Source organism: Ascaphus truei, chromosome 19 (genome assembly GCF_040206685.1).
Source record: "Ascaphus truei isolate aAscTru1 chromosome 19, aAscTru1.hap1, whole genome shotgun sequence".
Classification (NCBI taxonomy): Eukaryota; Metazoa; Chordata; class Amphibia; order Anura; family Ascaphidae; genus Ascaphus; species Ascaphus truei.
This window is the reverse complement of record NC_134501.1, coordinates 31,377,993-31,399,380: the sequence shown is the minus strand read 5'-3', so window position 1 is coordinate 31,399,380 and position 21,388 is coordinate 31,377,993. Positions and strand designations below refer to the sequence as shown.

Here is a 21,388-nt window from a genome sequence, read left to right as displayed (position 1 = left end):
TGCGTGTGAGGTGTGTGTATCTGGACCTTACTGGCTGTGTGTGTGTGGCACTGTGTGTGGCACTGTGTGCTGCTGTTCTCATTAGTTACAGATACAGGGCTCAGTGTCTGATTAGGATTTATTGCAATACCTGATATTTAATGTCTCATATCTCATGTGTTTCTCTCTGCAAACACTATGTCCTGTTTCTAACCCCCCTGCCTGCTCTCCTCCCCTGCTTGGCTCCGCGTCAAATGATGCAGCGGGGTCACGTGACCCCACGGTGTCCTTTGACACTGGGTTACCATGGCGATGTGTCGCTGAAGATAAGGTAGGAGAAGTTGCAGAGGCCTCACGCGGTCCCCTGTCATTTAATTTAAATGCCTTGGGGGAGAGCGCAGGGCCTCTGTAACCGCTGCGCGCCCCCCAGTTTGCGCACCTCTGATCTAAATGATTTTTCTGCATGCAACAATTTAATTATTTGTGTATCTGAATCCGCACTTCAATCTGCAGGGTGAATGTTGTTATCTTGTCTTATCAATGACAAATTGAAAATGGCTAGAAGCAAAAAAAATGCCTAGGATCTCTGTGGCAAATTAAGACCCTCTGGGGACCTTGGGCACCAAGACTTTTGGGGCCTTTTCTACAGATGTCCCTCCTCCTGCAGCATTGCGGCATCATGACGTTGTGTTGTCATGGCGTCGCCATGTGATGTACAACACGACGCTGCAGAAGGATGGCCGCTCTGTAGAAGGTAAGAGACACCCCTCTCTCTCATACACAGACGTGCAAATGATCGATCTGGTTTTACATATTCTACAAATGGCCTCCTAGGTTTCCAGTTAAAAATATGCAGCCAGAAAATCATGATCCAGAAAAAACAGATCTGCACATCCATTACATGTGGTTATCCAACCATTGTCGGCGTTAGAACCACTTGTGTTATGTGCCGTACTCTAACTTATTGTCCGGTATATAAAAAACACAAAACACACACAGCGCACCGGCGATTAGTTACCAAACATAACAAACAATAAACCCAAAATATGAAATGAGCCTCTAATAATAATATTAAAAAAGTATTTTTAATATTAAACAGTCTAATAGACCACACAAACACGTGACTACACAAAGGACAAAAAACAAAAAGTAAAATATACTGCTGCCCTATAATAGGAGCAAGCACTCACACAATTACCATATAAATAAATACCCTGAGGTAACACACTGACCCTTAACGCAATACTGAGCTGCACAAGATATACAGACTCAGACGATGGGCCAGAAAAACTGATATGGGGGTGGCAGGCACTCACCAGGGTAGCGTGATCTGAACCACAAGCAGGAGCAAAAGCGTCCGGACAGCCCCAGCTGTGAAGATGATACAAACAGCACGCACTTCCTGGTGTGCAGCTACCGCCTCAGCCAATCGGCACAGCGCGTGAGAGTGACCTCTACGCACCCACTTGCTTCGTCAGGACTACGACACACGTGGAAACCACCCGAGGGCCCCCAGACACCTGTGGAGATGACCGGGAATCCCCAGACACCGGCGAGGACCATGCGGGGACTACCCGGAGGCCCCTAGACACCCGTGGGTACTCCCCAACGTGCACTGTGGGGCCTGCGGATACCTGTTGGGACCACCAGGAACCCCCGCCGGCCTGTAGTATTAATCCTGTGTGTAAAATAATAAATCATGTTTTTATGGGGGGGGCATAGGGGTTGGTGGGGTATTGGTGCCTGCTAAATATTTTTACATTTAAATTGTTTTCCTAGTGTAGCTGAGCAGGGGGTCTCCGGAGCAGAACCACGTTGGTTTCATGTCCGGGGACCCACTGCTTCCCGAGATACAGGCCCCGTTATGGGGTGCCTATATCCCTCTGCTTTGTTTACAACCCACGTGGATTTTAACATGGCTGAGATACCGGCACCCCATTCTGGGGCCTGTAACTCGGGAAGTAGGGAGTCCCTGAGTCTGAAATCAAGTTTGTTCAGCTCAGGAGATCCCTTGCTCTCGCACACTATGTTCGAATAACAGCCGCTGCATCTGTACAGTTAGAGCTCAGTCCACCTGAGCTGGTAGTTCCTCCTGAGTGATTTAGTTCAAGTTGGTAAATGCTGCAGCAGTTAAAGATGGAGGTGACCCAGCTAGGGCTTGTTGAAGGGGACAGTAACTCGTGTCCAAAGCAGCACTGCACTCCTAATGAAGGCCTTGCTGGTATTATAGGAATTTACAAGTCTGCGGGAGTTTGAAGGTAATCCCCATTTAAAAGAACTGACAAGCCAATGTTGACAAATGGCACTGGTAGGAGTAAGTATATTAATACATGAGGCGTGTGTGTCAGAGTTAGATTCTTTGCAATAACAGTCTGAAATATTAGGTCTCTTAGTGTTATGCCAATGGTAGTCTTCCTTGATTCTATGGTTCTTCAGGTAAAATGAAGTTGGGCTACATGTTGAATCGGGTGCACAATTGGAAGGCTGGTGGTTTTATTGTGTGGAGGGGTAGCAATACGCATCACTATATCATTATTATACAGTATATACTGTACTAGCTGAGCATTTGTCTTTCAATATCAGCATTTCCCGCTGTGAAATCAGAACGCCAGCCTGCACTCTACCATGCTTCATATTAGCTCAGGATCATGTATGTTGCTTTCCTCAAGCCTGGTTTGTATGAAGCATTTATCTGACTGTGCTGCCTTATGCTTTCTTGGTTCAGCATGCTGCCTGCCCCTTTGCATCAATCCAATACTATTGTAGTGTTTCCCTTGCATCTATCCACATTGATTCCCTTCCTGGGTCTACCTTCGGCGCCCCTCTTCTATATGCAGACCCCTGATATTCCCTCCATGCCTTCGTCCCCGGATGTGTCCTTGAGCATTTCAATTACCTATGTAAACATGCGACATTCAGTTTACCTTGTATGTTTTCCCTATGTACTGTATGGTGACATAAGTGACTCGCTCTTGTGTGTCTTCCCTTGTCTCAAACAATTAGGATGGATGAGTTGGACGAAGTTCCTGTGGAGACTCCGATCTCGGAGATAAACTATTTGGGCAAATGGGGCATGAATGACACGACAGATTTATCCATGAAGGTAAATGTATAGTCCTATAACAGATGTCATCTTTCCTTATGTTATTAGGCAGTTGGGAGACAAATGCCATTCATTTTGTACTGCACCTTTTACCTGTTCACATTGGGCTGAAAAGTCTGACTCAACAATACATTTTTTCTCTTATTGACACATATTCAATATAGTGAGAAGCCAGTTAACAGTGCATTAACTTCCACAAAACAAGATGTTGAACCCGGCTTCTCATTATATTAGATGGGCCAATATGTCTTGGCTAATGATGTATCACTTTATTACATGGTAACAGTTTTTGGCCAAAGCGTTGTAAGCCTGCATACCAAACGTCAAGGTATAACCAAAAATGCAGGTCCTACACTACACTGTGAACCCTTCCCTTTACCTCTTTATGAGGGGAAAGAACCATAGTAGGTCCTGTTCTTGCAGCAAAGTGAAAAGACCTCCCAAGTTAAAAAGGTGAGGGAGCTCTGGGGGGAGGTGCCACTTACCTCCATACAACTGTTACCAGTCAGAAATGGATTAACACACATTCCCAGCTAGCTCAAACTCCTACACCCACCACATCAGGAATATATATTTGTCAAAAAAGAGTGCTACTGAGCGTGGCAAATGTATACAACAAAAGACAAGGGTGCCCAATGCTACATCCAATTGACAAAACATATATGGTAATAAGTATAAAGTTTAAATACTTTAATAATAATAATTACCTTGTTATTTAGTTAAACCCTTTGGCCAAAGCGTCGTAAGCCTGCATACAGTCTTTTGAAAGCTCCTTGTATTGTCCCCGAATATATTTGTATATAGTTATCACATCCCCTCTTAGACGCCTCTTTTCTAATGTAAATAAATCTAATTTAGCTAGCCTCTCCTCATAAGTTAGATTGTCCATCCCCTTTATTAATTTGGTGGCTCTTCTCCACTCTCTCTAGTTCCATAATGCAGCGGTGCGCAAACTGGGGGGCGCGAAACTGCTGACAGGGGGGCGCGGGGTTTACAGAGGCCCCGCGCGCTTCCCGAAGGCACTTAAATTAAGTGCCGGGGGAGCTGCAGGGCCTCTGTAAACCTAACTTACCGTGGCTCCGGCGGCTTCCTCCCTGCGTCGCCATGGCAACGCGGCATCAAAATGATGCTGCGAGGTCATGTGACGTCACGTTGCTATGGCAACGTTACGTCATTACGCCGGCGCGCGGGTAAGTTGGGGTTGGGGGAGCGTAGGAGTGAGAGGACAGCCGGCAGGGGGGCGCAGGGAAAAAAGTTTGCGCCCCCCTGCCATAATGTCTTTTCTTAGGATTGGTGCACAAAATTGTACTCCATATTCAAGGTGTGGTCATACTAATGCTTTGTAAAAGGGCATAATTATGTTTACTTCCCTTCCATCCATTGCCCGTTTAATGCAAGATAAGATCTTGTTTGCCTTTGCAGTTACTGCATGACTTTGGGTACTATTGCTAAGCCTGCTGTCTACAAGCACTCCTAAATCCTTCTCTATCAAGGATTTCCCCAATTTATCCCCATTTAATTTGTAAGTCATCTTTTTTATTCTTGCATCCCAAATGCATAACCTTACATTTATCTCTATTAAACCTCATCTGCCATTTACCTGCCCACGTTTCCAGTTTCTCCAAGTCCTTCTGAAGAGAAATTACATCCTGCTCTTATTCTATTACCTTACACAATTTAGTATCATCAGCAAAGATGGAGACTTTGCTCTCGATGCCAACCTCAAGGTCATTAATAAACAAGTTAAAAAGCAGGGGTCCCAGTACCGATCCCTGAGGTACTCCACTCACGACTTTAGCCCAACTGAAAAAGTTCCATTTATGACAACCCTCTGTTGTCTGTCTTTTAACCAGTTTTCAATCCAGGTGCATATGTTATTACTGAGTCCTTTTATTTTGTACACCAACCTCTTGTGTGAAACCGTATCAAAAGCCTTTGCAAAATCTAAGTAGACTACATCAACTGCATTACCCTGGTCTAAATTCCTATTTACCTCCTCAAAGAAACAAATAAGGTTAGTTTGGCAAGATCTATCCTTAATAAATCCATTCTGACTATTACTAATAATTTTGTTTTCCATTAGGTATTCCTGAATATTATCCCGTATTAAACCTTCAAGTAGTTTCCCCACTATTGAAGTCAGGCCGACAGGTTTATAATTCCCCATTTGTGCTCTACCTCCCTTTTTAAATATAGGCACCACATCTGCTTTACGCCCATCTTTTGGTACTGAGCCTGTGGAAATGGAGTCCTTGAATATTAAATGTAATGGTTTGGCTATTACTGAGCTTAACTCCTTGAGAACTCTTGGATGTATGCCATGGGGCCAGGTGCCTTATTTACTTTAATTTTTTCAAGCCGCTTATGAAGTTCTTCCTCAGTTAACCAATTGTTCATTAATATGGAGGTTGTGGCTTCCTCCTGCGGCACTACTATTGAACTTGATTCTTCCCTGGTAAACACAGAGGCAAAGAATTTGTTTAATTCCTCTGCTTTTTCCTTATCTCCAATAATCTGCCTACCCATCCCACACTGAAAGGGTCCTATATTTTCTTTTCTCATTTTTTTGTTATTAAGGTACTTAAAGAACATTTTAGTGTTGACCTTTCTATTGCAATCCTTTTTTCATTATCCATTTTTGCTAATTTGATTGTCCTTTTGCAATTTTTGTTACATTCCTTATAATTCTGATACAATGTCTCCGTCCATTCTGACTTAAAGAATCTAAACGCTTTCCTTTTCTTGTCCATTTCCTTCCCTACTTGTTTATTTAGCCACATTGGTTTTGACTTATTTCTTTTATACTTATTACCTAAGGGTTTACACTGATAAGTGTGCTTTTCTAACAATGTTTTAAAGACTGCCCATTTATCTTCTACATTTTTCCCTGCAAAAACATCATCCCAGTGTATTACTTGTAGATTAGACCTCAGTTTATTCAAATCTGCCTTTCTAAAGTTTAAGGTCTTTGTTGAACCCAAGTAATCTGTTTTCTTATTTATTTCAAATGAGACCATGTTATGATCACTGTTACCCAAATGTTCCAGGACTTGAATATTTGTTATTACTTCTACATTGTTTGATATGACCAAATCCAGAACTGCCCCTCTCCTGGTTGGCTCCTCAATAATTTGGGTCATATAATTGTCTTTAAGCATCCCCAAAAACCTGTTTCCTTTTGTTGTAATGCTAATCTCATTGCCCCAGTCTATGTCTGGATAATTAAAATCCCCCATTATGCAAACATGACCCAGTTTTGATGCCTTCTCCATTTGGAAAAGTATTTTAGCTTCCTCAATCTCACAGATATTTGGTGGTTTATAGCATATTCCCACGAACATTTTCTTAATACTTTTACCTCCACTGCTAATTTCTATCCACAAAGTCTCTACATTTTCATCATTCCCTTCATAAACATCATCCCTTATAGTAGGTTTTAGATCCGGTTTAACATATAAACATACTCCACCTCCCCTTCTTTTTGTTCGATCCTTCCGAAAAAGGGAATAACTTGGTTGTTAACAAATGGTTAATGGTTAAGAAAAGGTTCAATTTATGACAACTGTTGTCTATTCTTCAACCAATGTAAGGTTATACATTTGGGAAACAAGAATAAACAGGTGACGTACAAATTTAAATGGGGATATATTAGGGGAATTCTTGACAGAGAATAATGTAGGAAGGCTTGTAGACAGCAGCCTTAGCAATAGTGCCCAAAGGCATGCAGTAGCTGCATAAGCAAACAAGATCTTATCTTGCATTAAACAGGCAATGGATGGAAGGGAAGCAAACATAATTATGCACCTCTATAAAGCATTGGAAAGACCCATACCTTGAATATGGAGTACAATTTTGGGCACCAGTCCTTCGAAAATACATTATGGATCTAGAGAGTGCAGAGAAGAGCCACCAAATTAATAAAGGGGATGGACGATCTAACTTATGAGGAGAGGCTAGCTAAATTATATTTGTTTACATTAGAAAAGAGGCGTCTTAGCGGGGATATGATAACTATATACAAATATATTCGGGTCAGTACAAGGAGCTTTCAAAAGAACTTTTTATCCCAAGGGCAGAACAAAGGACTCGGGGCCATCCCTTAAGGTTGAAGGAAAGGAGATTTCACCAGCAACAAAGGAAAGGTTTCTTTACAGTAAGGGCAGTTAAAATGTGGAATTCATTACCCATGGAGACTGTGATGGCAGATACAATAGATTTGTTCAAAAAAAGGTTGGGCATCTTTTTAGAAAGGAAAGGTATACAAGGATATAACAAATAAGTGAACATGGGAAGGATGTAGACCCAGGGAGTAATCTGATTGCCAATTCTTGGAGTCAGGAAGGAATTTATTTTTTCCCTTATGAGATCATTGGATGATATATCACTGGGGTTTTTTGTTTGCCTTCCTCTGGATCAATATAATGTAAGTACGGATATAAGATAAAGTATCTGGCTTCTAAATTTAGCTTAGTTAAACTTGATGGACGCATGTCTTTTTTTTCAACCTCTTCTACTATGTAACTACATTTTCTTATCATTTTGTATTTGGATAAATGATGTTGTATTGTGCATTGAAAATAAATAAACACATGGTATTCATTCAAGTAGTGTAATTGTTACCTAATTCTGCCCCCTTAACACTGAGACTAAAAGCAAACACCTTTACAGAAGGATCATTTGTGGGTAATTCTTTTGCTTTCAGTTTCCAATAAGCTTTGATGAAGTCGCAATTTATTTCTCGGAGGAAGAGTGGGAATATTTAAACGAAGAACAAAAAGAGTTTTACAAGAATGTTATGATGGAAACTTACCATATCGTCCACTCACTGGGTAAGGGCATTTCTCTTTTTGAATGATGATAGTCCTGTAGGACAATTGATAATCTGTTCACAAACAAAGTAACAAAAAAAAGAATCGGTCAAAAAACAAATGGGGGCATGCTAAAATGGTTACATTCTAGTCCAAGGACTTTCAACAGTTCCGCGAGCGCCCTTCAGGGATTCTGTGGCCACCAGGGAGGGACAACCTGCCCAGCTGTCCCAGGCCCGGTAGCGTGGCTGCACCCCTCACATACAGTAGCAGTGACCCGGAGGCTCCCCAGCTGAGCAGCAGCAGCCGTCCGGTCAATGCGATCCTCCCTCTCCCTCCTTCCCTCAGCGCTGGAAGTCGCGTTCAACTTCCGGCTGACAGGAGGGAGAGGAAGGATCAGTTAAGAGCGCACGCTCTCACTGCAAGGATATGTGCAGCTCCCCTCAAGTAAGTGTGTGTTTGTGTGGGTGGGTGTCTCTCTGTGTGGAGCGGCAGCGTAAAGGGTAGAGTGTCTGGGGGAGAGGGAGGAGTGTGAGGGGAGGGAAGAGAGCTTAAGGGGAAGTGGGAGGGAAGTGGGAGCGTAAGGGGAAGTGTGATGGGAGGGCAGAGGGAGCGTATGGGGGTGTGTGAGAGATGAGGAGAGAGGCTTGTGGTTCCCCAGAATTTCACAATCTAATTCTGGGGTTCCTTAACCAAAAAAAGGTTGAAAACCACTGCTCTAGTGGGATACTAGTAAAACATGATGCAAGCTGTGGGTTTCAATATCAAAACATTTCCCTTTGTAATCTGCACCCTAAGGGAAATGTTAAACTTGTACCTTTTTTAGATTTATTTTTTTCTAACATTCATACACACTTCCCCCCTCTCACTGACACTCTTCTACCCCCCCAACTGACACTGTTCTACGCCTCCCACTGACACTCTTCTACCCCCCCCCACTGACACTCTTCTACCCATTGACATTCTTCTACCCCCCACCGTTGACACTCTTCTACCCCCACTGACAATCTTCTACCTCCCCCCCCACTGACACACTTCTTCCCCTCCCACTGACGCTCTTCTACCTACCCCCCACTGACACTCTTCTATCCCCCCATACTCTTTTACTCCCGACACTCTTCTACCACCCAAAACACTCTTCCCTGCCCCTCCACTGACACGCGTTCCCCCATCTCCACTGACACGCGTTCCCCCTCCTCCACTGACACGCGTTCCCCCCCCTTCCAACCATTGACACTTCCCCACCCCCCACTTGGAAGAGGGTGTGGGAGAGAAGAGAGACGTGGGGTGTGGGGAAGAGAGGTGGGGGTGTGGTGCAGAGAGAGGTGGGGGTGACAGATGTGAGAGAGAGGGAAGTGTGGGAAACGGTGGAGGTTTAAGAGAGAGGGGAGGGTAGAGATGGGTGTGAGAGAAGGGGGAGGGGTCTCGCAAGGCCACTGATGGGGGGGGGGGGGGAGAGTGGAAACTCTAGTTCGGGCCCCCGGGAAAGCTGTCTGCAGCTCGGAGTATTTGCACCTTTTTTTATTTTTTACAAACACACTGGTTTCACCCGAGTACTTTTGCCTGTTACAATATTTTTTGTGGTTGTTTGAACAAATAGGAATTATCACTCAGAATGGCACTAATATTAAGGAATGGTGGGTAATTTCTGTCACCTTTTGGGTCTGCAGGCCAGAGAAGTTCTAAGTACCATATTGGCCTGAATAGCGCTATGTTTTGTTTCCCTACAAATGTCCTTCCGAAAACTGTACTCGTATTATATACGCAGCCTAACACCTTTTTTATTTTTCATGTAGAACACCTTCAAAATGTTAGGGTCGTATTATGTGCGAGGCCACACTATATTTGGGCCAATGCAGTAATTTAGAGGTTTCTTTGAAGCCTGGTTCTGACAAGGAAATCATTCTGCCAGATGTCACGTCAGCTCCATGTAAGCATGGTTCTAATATTTTATTGCCCTAGTAAAAGGCATTCCCCCATAACCAGTCTCTGGTACCCATCAGGAGAATAGTTCTTTTAAAATGTGTTAACCCGTTGATTGCTCTATCGTGACAAAGTGGGAAATTAATTACAAGAAAGGAGGCAAAAGGCAGGGCAAAGTGATCCTTAGGGTAAGGAGGAATACTGTCTTTGGGATGGAAAGGAGCGGTGCGGACACCCTATTCCTTTCCTTTTCACACGCTTGAAAATAATCTTCATAATGAAGAAAATGTGTGCTTTAATATCTAAATATTTCCACTTTTGTGAACAGGCTATTTTGATATAAAGCCTGACATTGTATCAAGGATCGAGCAAGGAGAGAAACCTTGGTTTAAGGCCACTCTTCAGATGGAGGTACCTAGGAAGGACAGGACAGGTGAGTAATGCAACAATTTCAGAAAAACTGCTCAGGTAGAGAAGTTTCAGAAACTAATCTCTGTAAAGAATGTATCACCAAGTGTCCTTTATGGATTCTATACACAACCTTGAGCTGAAGTACTGGACTTTAAGTATTAATGGCAAATATGTCTTGAGTTTATGGACATCATAACTCACCCACTCTGCTTTGTTGTCTGCGAGCCCTTATAATGAGAGACTTTTGTTGACCTTGAAGAACCGGCTTACAGTAAAACAAGAGCATACATACTGTACCCTGACATCTTTTTTTCAGAGGCCTGATACTTGTCAGGGTTACCATTCAATTTTTAGTTTTTTTGCCCCGTTAAATCTATAATTGCAGAGAGAACTCAGTCCTTTACCACAAACATTATGGGCCATATTTAAGTGGGAACACCTCATAAGACACCTTTCTGTGTCCGAAGACACCTTATGTTCAATTCACGTGAATAGACTTTAAGGGGTGTTTCTAAAATACCTATGACTATAGCTGAAATCAAATAAATAAAATACAATGTGTGTGTTGGGGGGAGATAAAGCTTCAACTTTCATTTAAAGTTAAGGCAATAACTGAAACAATAAACCCCACTAATGTTGCACTCTAATGACTGTACGGTCATAATATGAATTGTTTAAAAGTTAACTTTTACTAGATAATTGACTAAAATACATACATGGTGCAACAATATGCATAACCTCAATAACTACTATATACAAAGAATCCCAATAAGTCAGGAAAAAATATCAATAATTATCACTTTAAAGGAGAAGTTCAAGTCCTTTAAAAAATAAAAAAAAATCAAGCTCTTGTAAGTATTATTTACCCTTTATACTGGGTACAGTGCAATATAAGAAAATATTTATTTAGTGCTTGTTTGGTGTTTGATTTTCCTACTCAGCGACTACATCCAAGAGAAATGGTTAATTGTTACATATTGTTTCATAACTTCCTTGCCGCATTGTGTATTTTTTTTCTAGCATGTTGGGGGTCCATAAGTGTGAAAAGGAAAGAAGAGTGTTGCATATCTCTTCATCCATCATGTTGGGCAATGGACAGTAATAGTTTCCAGTGTGATGAGATCTGCTGGGAGGGATGCAAACCAATCAATCATCGACAGTCTGCAAGAAACTCACCTACAGAAGTGGGTATATGTGGAATACAAACTCTCACAAAAACACATGTATATAATACATTAGAACATAGAGACACACTGTGTACATCTCATCATAAAGATATATACAAGACAAAGACAGAAACTGTACAAATGCACAGAAACAAGCAACCAAAGAACTGTAATAGCAGTGATATATGCAGTGATTTGTCAAAAAAACTTTTAACAAGTATGTCCATAAACCGTGAAGATAAACAGTATTCCTGTATTGCATGTGGGAAAATGTTTACCAGAAAAGCAAAACTTCTTCTACACCAGAGAACGCATACAGGGGAGAAACCTTATACATGTTCAGAATGTACAAAGGCCTTCACTGAAAAAGCCAATCTTATTAAACACCAGAGAACCCACACAGGAGAGAGGCCATTTTCTTGTACTGAATGTGGAAAAAGTTTTAGACAAATCCAACATCTTTTTGTGCATCAGCAAGTCCACAGAGGTGAGAAACCCTATGCATGTACTGAATGTGCTAAAACCTTTACCCATAAAACAAATCTTATTAGACACCTGAGAACACACACAGGAGAAAGGCCATATTCGTGTACTGAATGTGGAAAAAGCTTTACACAGATCGACCATCTTTCTGCGCACCAGCAAGTCCACAGAGGTGAGAAACCCTATGCATGTACTGAATGTGCTAAAACCTTTACCCATAAAACAAATCTTGTTGCTCATCAGAGAATACACAGAGGTGATAAACCTTATACATGTACAGAATGTGGAAAAAGCTTTACTCAGAAAGCCAATCTTGTTGTACACAAGAGAACACACACAGGAGAAAAACCTTATTTTTGTACTGAATGTGGGAAAAGTTCTTCACAGCTCCAAAATCTTCTTGCACACCAACGAGGCCACAGAGGAGAGAGGCCATGTGTGTGTAGTGAATGTGGCAAAACATTTAGCCTTAAAACAAATCTTATTAGACACCAGAGAACACACACAGGAGAAAGGCCATACGTGTGTTCCAATTGTGGAAAAACATTTACCCATAAAACAAATCTTATGACGCACCAGAGAACACACACAGGTGAAAAGCCATATGATTGCACTGAATGTGGGAAACGTTTTGCCCAAATCCAAAATCTTGTTGCTCACCAGAGAACACACAGAGGGGATAAACCTTATACATGTACAGCATGTGGAAAGTCCTTTACTCAAAAAGCCAATCTTGTTAAACACCAGAGAACACACATAAGACAGGGGCTCACAGAGGAGAGAGACCCTTTGCTGGCACTGAATGTGGAAAAGCTTTGTTTACAAGTCAAATCTTGTCTCCCACCAGATACCCCATACAGGAGACAGACCGTATACCTGCACTGAATGTGGAAAAAGTTTAGTAGTACACCAGTGAACCCACAGAGGGGAGATGCCATGCACCTGCCTAGAATGTGGAAAAAGCTTTTTCCACATTGCAAATTTAGTTTTAAACACTGGACCACCCACACAAAAGAAAAACTGTATATCTGCACAGAATGTGCAAAAAAATGTCAGAGTTCAAGTTTTGTTCAACACCAATTGACTCATATTAACACTGAAAAAAAATGAGGGGGACAGTCAAAACCTCAATTCGAGTAACTTGGATCACATTCAATGAGGAAGCTAATTTAATGATGGGCAAGGGAATATCTATTTCTATTTGTTTTTACTATGAAAACCTATTTTATGGCCAATTTGTATTGGTCACACACGACCTAAACTACATTAAATAAACATAGGCAAAACATGTTGAAAATCTCATACATTGGCATAGCCTTGCCACTAAGTATACTAATTCCCTAAAAATGTCCTATTTCTGCTGCAGAATGGAACTTAGAAGGAATACTCTCTGTGACGGTGCTGCTTTGCGTGCACTTGCAGGTCTTAGGAATAGGAGCAGCATGAACCAACTGAAACAAAACGGAGAAAATTGTGATCATATGGTTCTACCTCATGAACGTTATTAGTACTAAAGTAAGTCAAAAATCTTAATAGCTCAGTGACTAAGTATGTGTTTGCTATATTTCTTCTATATTTCTACACCCTAGTGACAAAGAAATATCAAGGGCAACTTACAAAAATACCAGTGAATAAACATGTGATAATTAATCTAATAGGTGAAAACCTAATTAAAAATATAAATTAAAATACAACACCTATTATGAGGTGCCGCTCTGAAAAGACCTTCCACAAGGTCAAACACAACGAATAACTGTACATTAATAAGTCCATCATAATGTATAAAGCACAACTATGTAATAGTATAAGGCCCAACATTTAAACAAGATTAAATCGGTTGTGCAATACATAGGACCAGCAGTAATTAAAAATTCATATATGCAGAGATGAGATCAATCATAGACTCAAAAACCCCATAAAAATACAAGTATATGGGGGGCGTGGCCAGGAGGCTGAACGGGTTGGTCGCAGGTCTGCTTGGCTCCGCAGAGACGGAGCACAGACCCAATATAAACCAACGAAAAACGGAAAGAAAAACCTATAAAAAGTTGAACAAAGGTCCAGGGTACAGACGTAGAGAGCTTTTTACCCCTAACTATAACTAACTTCATATTCGGGAGCAGTTGGATCGCTCGCGGGTCCCCCCCTTGCGCTTTGAGAATCCCAAGATGGCCACCGGGAGCGTGAGGCTGAATTAAGTTTGTTTTCCTGTGCCTGCTCAACCAGAGCAAGGTAAGGGGGAGCCCTGCGACTAAGTGCGTACAGTAGGGCAACTTATCGCCACAGAAGGCGAGGTGCTAGCCATCTGCCCCCTCTCTCACCCACATTGCGCACCTATGTTAAGGCGGAGTCTTGAGATAGCGCCGGCCAGCGTATGAGGAGCTGAGCGCGTCCGATAGCCACGGGGGCGAGTGTCCCCCACCCCACGTGACCTGGGGCCATCGCGAGCTCCGGAGGAGGAGGAAGATTTGCCCGTGGAGAGACGGACTGCCGACCAGAGAGGGGGGGTGCTCTGACGCTCGCCGAGGTGCCCTGCTGTGGGGAAGCTGGTGGCCATCTTGGGCTGCCTGAACCAGCTGCAGGAGAGATGCCAATCGCCTTTGCCTGTAATAGAGGAAGAGAGCACAAACTCCAGGACAACTGCCGGGTCTCTGGGTGCCCTAGCAGACCCCCTGACATGCTGTCGGAATCTAGGGGAGGGGGTGCACAGGCAGAACAAGGGAAGTTGGCACCAGGAATCTGCCCCCAGAAGACTGAACTGCATTGAGGTGAGAGAAAGTGCCATTAGAGATCTCTTTCCCCCCCCCCCCTACAACTACATCTTAATCTCAATATATATCTTACACTTCTTATTGGGCTCTCGGCAATAGGCCCTGGAGAGTGGAAAAAGATTAGATACACAGGGGAATCAAAAGCTCAAGGGAGCCAAAGACCAAGAAGCATCTATCGTAGGCAAAGACGCAGAGCCAGAACCAGATTCTGAAGAGGAGGCAGATACTCCACTTACTCGCAAAGAAATGCTGGTATTTGTCCAAGACATCAAAAGCTCCTTTCACTCTGTGATACAGAGTATTCGTCATAGTATCAGAGGAGATAGCGTCCATAGGAGACCACATTGTGGACTTGGAGGAGAAAGTGGCCACTACCGCCCTTGCCCAGGAAACCCAAGCCCAAGAAATCCAGGAACTAAAAACTCAAGTCAAAATTATTTTTGAAACATTGGAAGACACAGAGAACCGGTCAAGACGCAATAATCTGCGGATCAGAGGAGTTCCGGAGGAAGTGGACAATACCCAACTGGACGCATATCTCATCCGGCTTTTTGGGTCTTTGTTACCAGAAGTATCGGAGGACAAACTCCAAATGGACAGAGCACATAGACTCCCTAGACCTAAAGGCCTGGACCCAGCAAAACCACGAGATGCGATTACACGTCTACACTACTTCCGTATCAAAGAAGAGATACTGAGAGCCGCTAGATCCACTCCAAAGATAGAACAAGACAATGTTCAGCTTCTTATTTTTTCCAGATTTGGCTAAAATAACGCTGAACAAAATAAAAATGTTTGCACGGATCACGAACACACTGAGGAATAATAAAATACGCTACCGTTGGGGTTTTCCATGCAAGATAATATTTATCTACCAAGAAACAATACATATATGTCTCTCTCCAGAAGAGGGCGAAGAGAAACAGAGCATTGGGTCTACTCGAGCCAGAGGATCCGGAGGCCTCCCAGTGGATTCAGCACCCACCTAAACCACAGCGCCCGACATGGGCAAAGACCCCAACTGGATGGCAAGCAAAGACCAAGCTCACTTGAAAAATGGAGCTGATCATTCATTAAGTTTCTAGTTAACTCTATAGGCTGGCGGAACGTTGTTCGGGACATAAGTCACAGCTGAACTTGTGGCCTACTTCCGATATGTACTTTTTTCCTGAGAAGGAATGGCGATATCTGGAGTCAACTTGCCAACTTGAACTACTGTACTCTCAAAGACCAAGACTATCTGGTTATTAAGAAACTCCCGAAGATAGTTTCCCATACTGTTAAAGGTTCTAGACCTATAATACAGGCTACTATGATGTTTACGTTGGGACTGTTTTTCTAAGTTAACTATAAGTTTCAAGATACCTAGAGTTTGATCGACAGTTTGATCTAAGTTGAATGTTTTGAACAGTTAACACATGATAGCCTAATTTGAAACAGTTATCTAGGCAGAAGTACTGTATGTTCTGGAAATAGGTTTTTGATCGACAAACTGTTTGTTATTTATCCCAGAACTGTTCTCCCAATACTTTATGTATATTTTTCACACTGTTCCTTTTTATATCTTTCTCCCCCTATAAACTAAATATAGGTTTTGAGGTAGCCGATCAGTGGCTGCTAGCCTCATCTACTCAATGCAAAAAAATGGAAGAAAGATAAGGTGATGTAAATAGTCACGATGGTTAATTTCCCCCCTCATTGTTCTTTATCTCCTGATGTGTAAGACCACATACACAACTTACCCCGTATTTTGGGGGGTGTTTTTGTTTTCTGAAGGTTTGGCTCCCAAACAAAGAGGCACTGCGGCATTAAGCCGTTGGGCCATCACCCGCCCGCCCCAGGTTCACTCATCCTGTGATTGCGATAAACTCCAAATTTTAGATAAATTCCCCAGTCCATCACCACAAAAGATAGTTCCCTCCACTCGTGGTCTTGTATCCATGACCAAGGAACTGATGGAAGTAGACTCCTGGAGATTAATGAACAATAAGGTAAAAGATTTTTCTTTCTTCTCTCACCCCCATAACAGCTATTCATGTTTATACTATATTTTAATTGACCAACAAATTAGTGATAACATTTCCTCAGCAATAATTGCCCCCTCTGCTTGGTCAGACCCCTCTACAATTATAACTAAACTGGGTGGCCTCACAACCAAAAACAAAACAAGGTCGTGGTCCTTAAATGAATCATTGTCGAACCCACAAAATCTTCAACAAATGGAAGAGGAACTGATCGAAAATTTTTAAATAAATAACACGCGAACGTTTACCCTTTTACCCTTTGGGAGGCCCATAAGTCAGTGATTAGAGGTAAACTGATTGCTCTGGCTTCTCGAAGGAAAAAACTAAACAAATTTGAAACGCTAACACAAACATTATCAGAACTAGAAACTATCCAGAAAACAAACCCCTCCAGAAAAAACTATAGGCAAATAATTTCAGTAAGAGACCAACTAAACCTTTTGTTCGTGGCAAACGCAGAAAGAGCTACAGTATAAGATGGAATCAACAGAAATATTACGAAAAAATCAATAAGGCAGATAGAATGCTGGCACGTAAGTTAAAGCAAAAACAAGTTAAAGCTAAAATACATAATATTTACACCAAAAATGAATTGGTATCTCATAGCCCCAAAGCTATAAGTGATACTTTTAAAGAATATTACACATCTCGTTTCAATCTGCCTGGCCCAGTGGGAGACTCAACTGAAAACAAAAAAGCGAAAAAGATTCAGAACATTCTAACTGAATGCTGACTCCCCACATTGGAGCCAAATGATATCATAAATCTTGAAAAAACTATAGAGCCCCCTGAAATTTTGGAGGTTATCAAATCTTTGAAAAATGGGAAGGCCCCTGGTCCGGATGGATTTTCAAATCTTTACTACAATAAATTTTCCACAATACTTCTCCCATACTTAACCAAGATATTTAATGAGATGCTTCTAGGCCTCCCCCCACCCAGAAATATGCTACGAGCAACCATAGTTGTAATCCCAAAAGATGGAAAAGACCCCCTGTTGTGCTCTAGCTACAGACCTATCTCTCTGTTAAACACAGATCTAAAACTATACGCAAACATTTTGGCCACTAGACTGAACAGTATTCTTCCAAGACTGATCCATCCGGATCAGGTTGGTTTTGTTTTGGGCAGGCAAGCCCTTGACAACACAAGGAGAATGGTGAATTTAATACACATAGCAAAACAAACCACACGCCCATCTTTATTACTTTCATTAGACGCAGAAAAAGCGTTTGATAGACTGGATTGGCAGTTTATGAAGGCCACGCTCTTACAAATGGGATTCACTCCCAAAATTTGAAACAGAATAAACACGCTATACTCTGTACCAACGGCCATAGTAAAAACAAATAACTCCTTGTCTGACCCTTTTCCAATATCAAATGGAATCAGACAGGGGTGCCCGCTGTCCCCCTTGTTGTTTGCTTTGGCCATAGAACCATTAGCCTGCCAGATAAGAATGAATCCCAATATCACGGGTATTCCTGTTCGAAAGGAGGAATTCAAGATAGCTCTTTTTGTGGATTACATACTATTGACGCTTTCAAATCCTCTTATTTCACTCCCCAACCTTTTCCAAGTTTTATCGGAATTTGGCTGTCTCTCAGGATACAAAATGAATCACTCCAAATCTATGGCCCTTAGCTTAAACTTTCCAAAAAATATGGTAAAACTGCTCCAACTTAATTTCGACTTCAAATGGAATCAGAACCACATTAAATATTTAAGGGTCCAAATAACAAAGGATTGCTCATCCATATATAAAATAAATTTTAAACCTTTTTTCGACCAAATTGCAAAAGATCTGACCACTTGGAATCCACATATAATATCCTGGTTTGGAAGGATAGCTACTATTAAAATGAATAATTTACCTAGGTTACTATACCTTTTCCAAACTCTCCCAGTAAAAATTTGCCAGAAGGATCTAAATAATATTCAAAAGCAAATACTGGAATTTGTATGGTAAAATAGACGCCCCAGAGTCCGCAAAGACATCCTTTATAAACCTAAGTTAGAAGGAGGCTTAGCCCTCCCAAGTCAACAAAAGTACTACAGAGCTGCACAACTAGGGCAATTAATTTGTTGGCATTCGAACCCAAATGACAAAAGATGGGTCGAACTAGAAGAACTGATCTGCTCCCCATTTAAAATTAAGAATCTCCGCTGGCTTAATAAAAAATCTAGACCAGCCGAGATTTACAAAAACCCGGTGATATCTTTTGCCTCTAATCTTTGGGACTCCATTAAAGCTAGGTTTCAACTAACTAGTCTCCCATCCCTCATGCAACCTCTGTTTTCAGATCTCTCTCTCCCTTTATACACTGATAACCAGCAATCTAACCCTTCGGTCCAAAAAGAACTCTTAAGAATCAATGATATTCTCATCAACGGTAAAGTCCCTCCATTCACCTCATTACAAACGAGCCACGACATTCCCTCCTCTGAATTTTTTAGATTTCTCCAAATTAGGCACTATAATCAATCCATCTACAAGCCAAACCAACCACACATGTTAACCCTATACAAAGACTGGTGTCTACGCCAGCCTCTTATAAAGGGCATTACTTCCAGGTTATATCATAGTCTGACTCCTGTCAAAACTAGCTAAACCCCTGATAAATATATAATATCCTGGGAGGAGGAGTTAAATACCAATTTGTACCTTGATGTCTGGAAAGATATCTGGGAAGCCGATTCCAAAAATTCTTCCTGTGTTGTGATTAAGAACAATATTTACAAGCTAATATTTAGATGGTGTATGACTCCTAGGTTGAACTCTTTTCTCCCAGGTGTCTCTCCTCTATGTTGGCGTGGTTGTGGTAAAATGGGAAATATACTGCATATATTTTGGTCATGTCCAAAAATTCAGCAAACATGGAGGGAAGTGTTTGCTCTAATACATAGGATTCTGGGAATCACTGTCCCCCAGGACCCAATATAGATAGTATTGGGAAAGCCAATGGCCAATTATAATAAAAAAGAAACTAAAGTTGTCTCCCAAATTTTAAATGCTACTAGATGCACAGTCGCCAAAAACTGGAAACAATTTATTCCCCCATCCTTAAACCAAATAAATAACAAAATCTGGCATATACTCTACATGGAAAAACTCTCGGCCTACCTAAATGGTTCCAATTTTCAGAAACATGGGCTCCTTGGTTTAGACATGCAGGTATATCCCCATATTTAGAGTAGATTACTTTGAACAGAATGATTTATGTTGAATTGACACTGTCATTTACTATGCTGTATGGTTTCAAATGCTGTCCCCTTCCCCCCACCCCGAATCCCCCTCCCTTCCATTCCTAATGTGTAATCATCAGATTACTTGCAACATTGTATTATTGTATTTTTCCCTTCCTTTTTTCTTTTTGTACCCCTTTTTCTTACTTTTGAAAAAAATGAGCAATAAAATATAAGTAACAAAAAAAAAGTTGCTTCAAATAATGCTTAGGTTCATTTTCAGGGTTGCTTCAATTGTACCAAAGCTGGACTTAGAAATAATTTCACTCTCCCAACCTTATACATAGTTGGAGATACCCCGACCCCTCTACCAGGTATTGTGCTTTAATGTAGCCGAGAATCTTACCTGATTCCCGGTTACATTTTTGGGGTATCTGGTAACTCGGGAACCCCGCTACATAGCCACAATCTGTAAAGACTTTATCCGTCAAACCCACCCTGAAACTAATAGCCTAGCAATTCCTGCTTGCTGACACTCCTGGAAAGGCAAAAACACAAAAAAAATTTATGGTTGCATATTTTCATACAATGCATAGTAGTACATACACAACAGCCAGGTCCAAGAGCTGACACTCTAGGACCCCACTACATGACTCAGGGCTTGACCTTCTTTATTAGTGAGCCTGGTTACCCCCTCACCATCACACTTGCACGTGTGAAGCAGGGGAACATGGTTCAATTCCTGGTGTGTGCTCCTTGTGATCTTGGGCAAGTCACTTTGTCTCTATGAGGATTGGCCATCCTGGCGGTCGCAGCCGTCTCCTCATCCCAACAAACCTTCCGTGACGGATACCCAGGATGCGCGGTTTCGTGGTCCAAGTACGCGCGCGCAGACCTTGCGCACTCTGATCACCCGCACGGATTCGGATCCCGATCCTATCTCTGGCACACGACGTGTACGTTTGGCCAGCCTTCCTGCTGACGCGTGAGTTAAGCTCCACCCCCGCTCTGGGGAAAGTCAGGACCGCCTTTGGAATGACGCGCATGGAGGGGGGGTGGGCCCAGTAATAAAGGGGTTGCACCCCAAAGGGCCACCCCCACCATCGTATGGGAGGCGAGGGGTTAACTGTTATGTTTAATGGTGTTTTTATTCCCCTGCCTCAATACAAACTGTCTCCCCTGGTTACATGTCTTTTTCCCCTTACAGTGTGTGCACACAACACATACACTGGGATCAGGTCGGGAGGGAAAGGGTGAATTGCATTAAGATGTTTAAGGCCCTTTGTTCCCCTTCCCGCCTTTTTTATCCCCATTTGCAGCCCATCCCATAGATCGCCATTGGAGCTCCATGCAAGTCTATGGAGATTTCCGTGGTTTTGGCCTAATATCAGAAAAGACCAGCAGGTGGCGCCCGAGAGGACAAGCTGAACTACTCCATTGAAATGAATGGAGTAATGTATTTCAATGGGGATTCCTCGAGTCCGACCTCCAAGAACGAGTTGGCTACCAGCCAAACTGCAAACCCCGAAAGCGG

At 42.2% G+C, this 21,388-nt stretch overlaps 1 protein-coding gene across 1 annotated transcript; it reads left to right on the top strand.

Annotated features, from left to right (window-relative positions):
* Window positions 1-16: 16 nt before the first annotated feature.
* On the top strand, window positions 17-21,161 carry LOC142470132 (uncharacterized). The gene is given in 7 exon segments (XM_075577082.1): window positions 17-733; window positions 2,983-3,082; window positions 7,785-7,911; window positions 10,142-10,246; window positions 11,245-12,638; window positions 12,641-12,683; window positions 12,686-21,161. Coding segments are annotated over 7 exon segments (1,932 nt in total). The 5' UTR covers window positions 17-674; the 3' UTR covers window positions 12,790-21,161.
* Window positions 21,162-21,388: the final 227 nt, after the last annotated feature.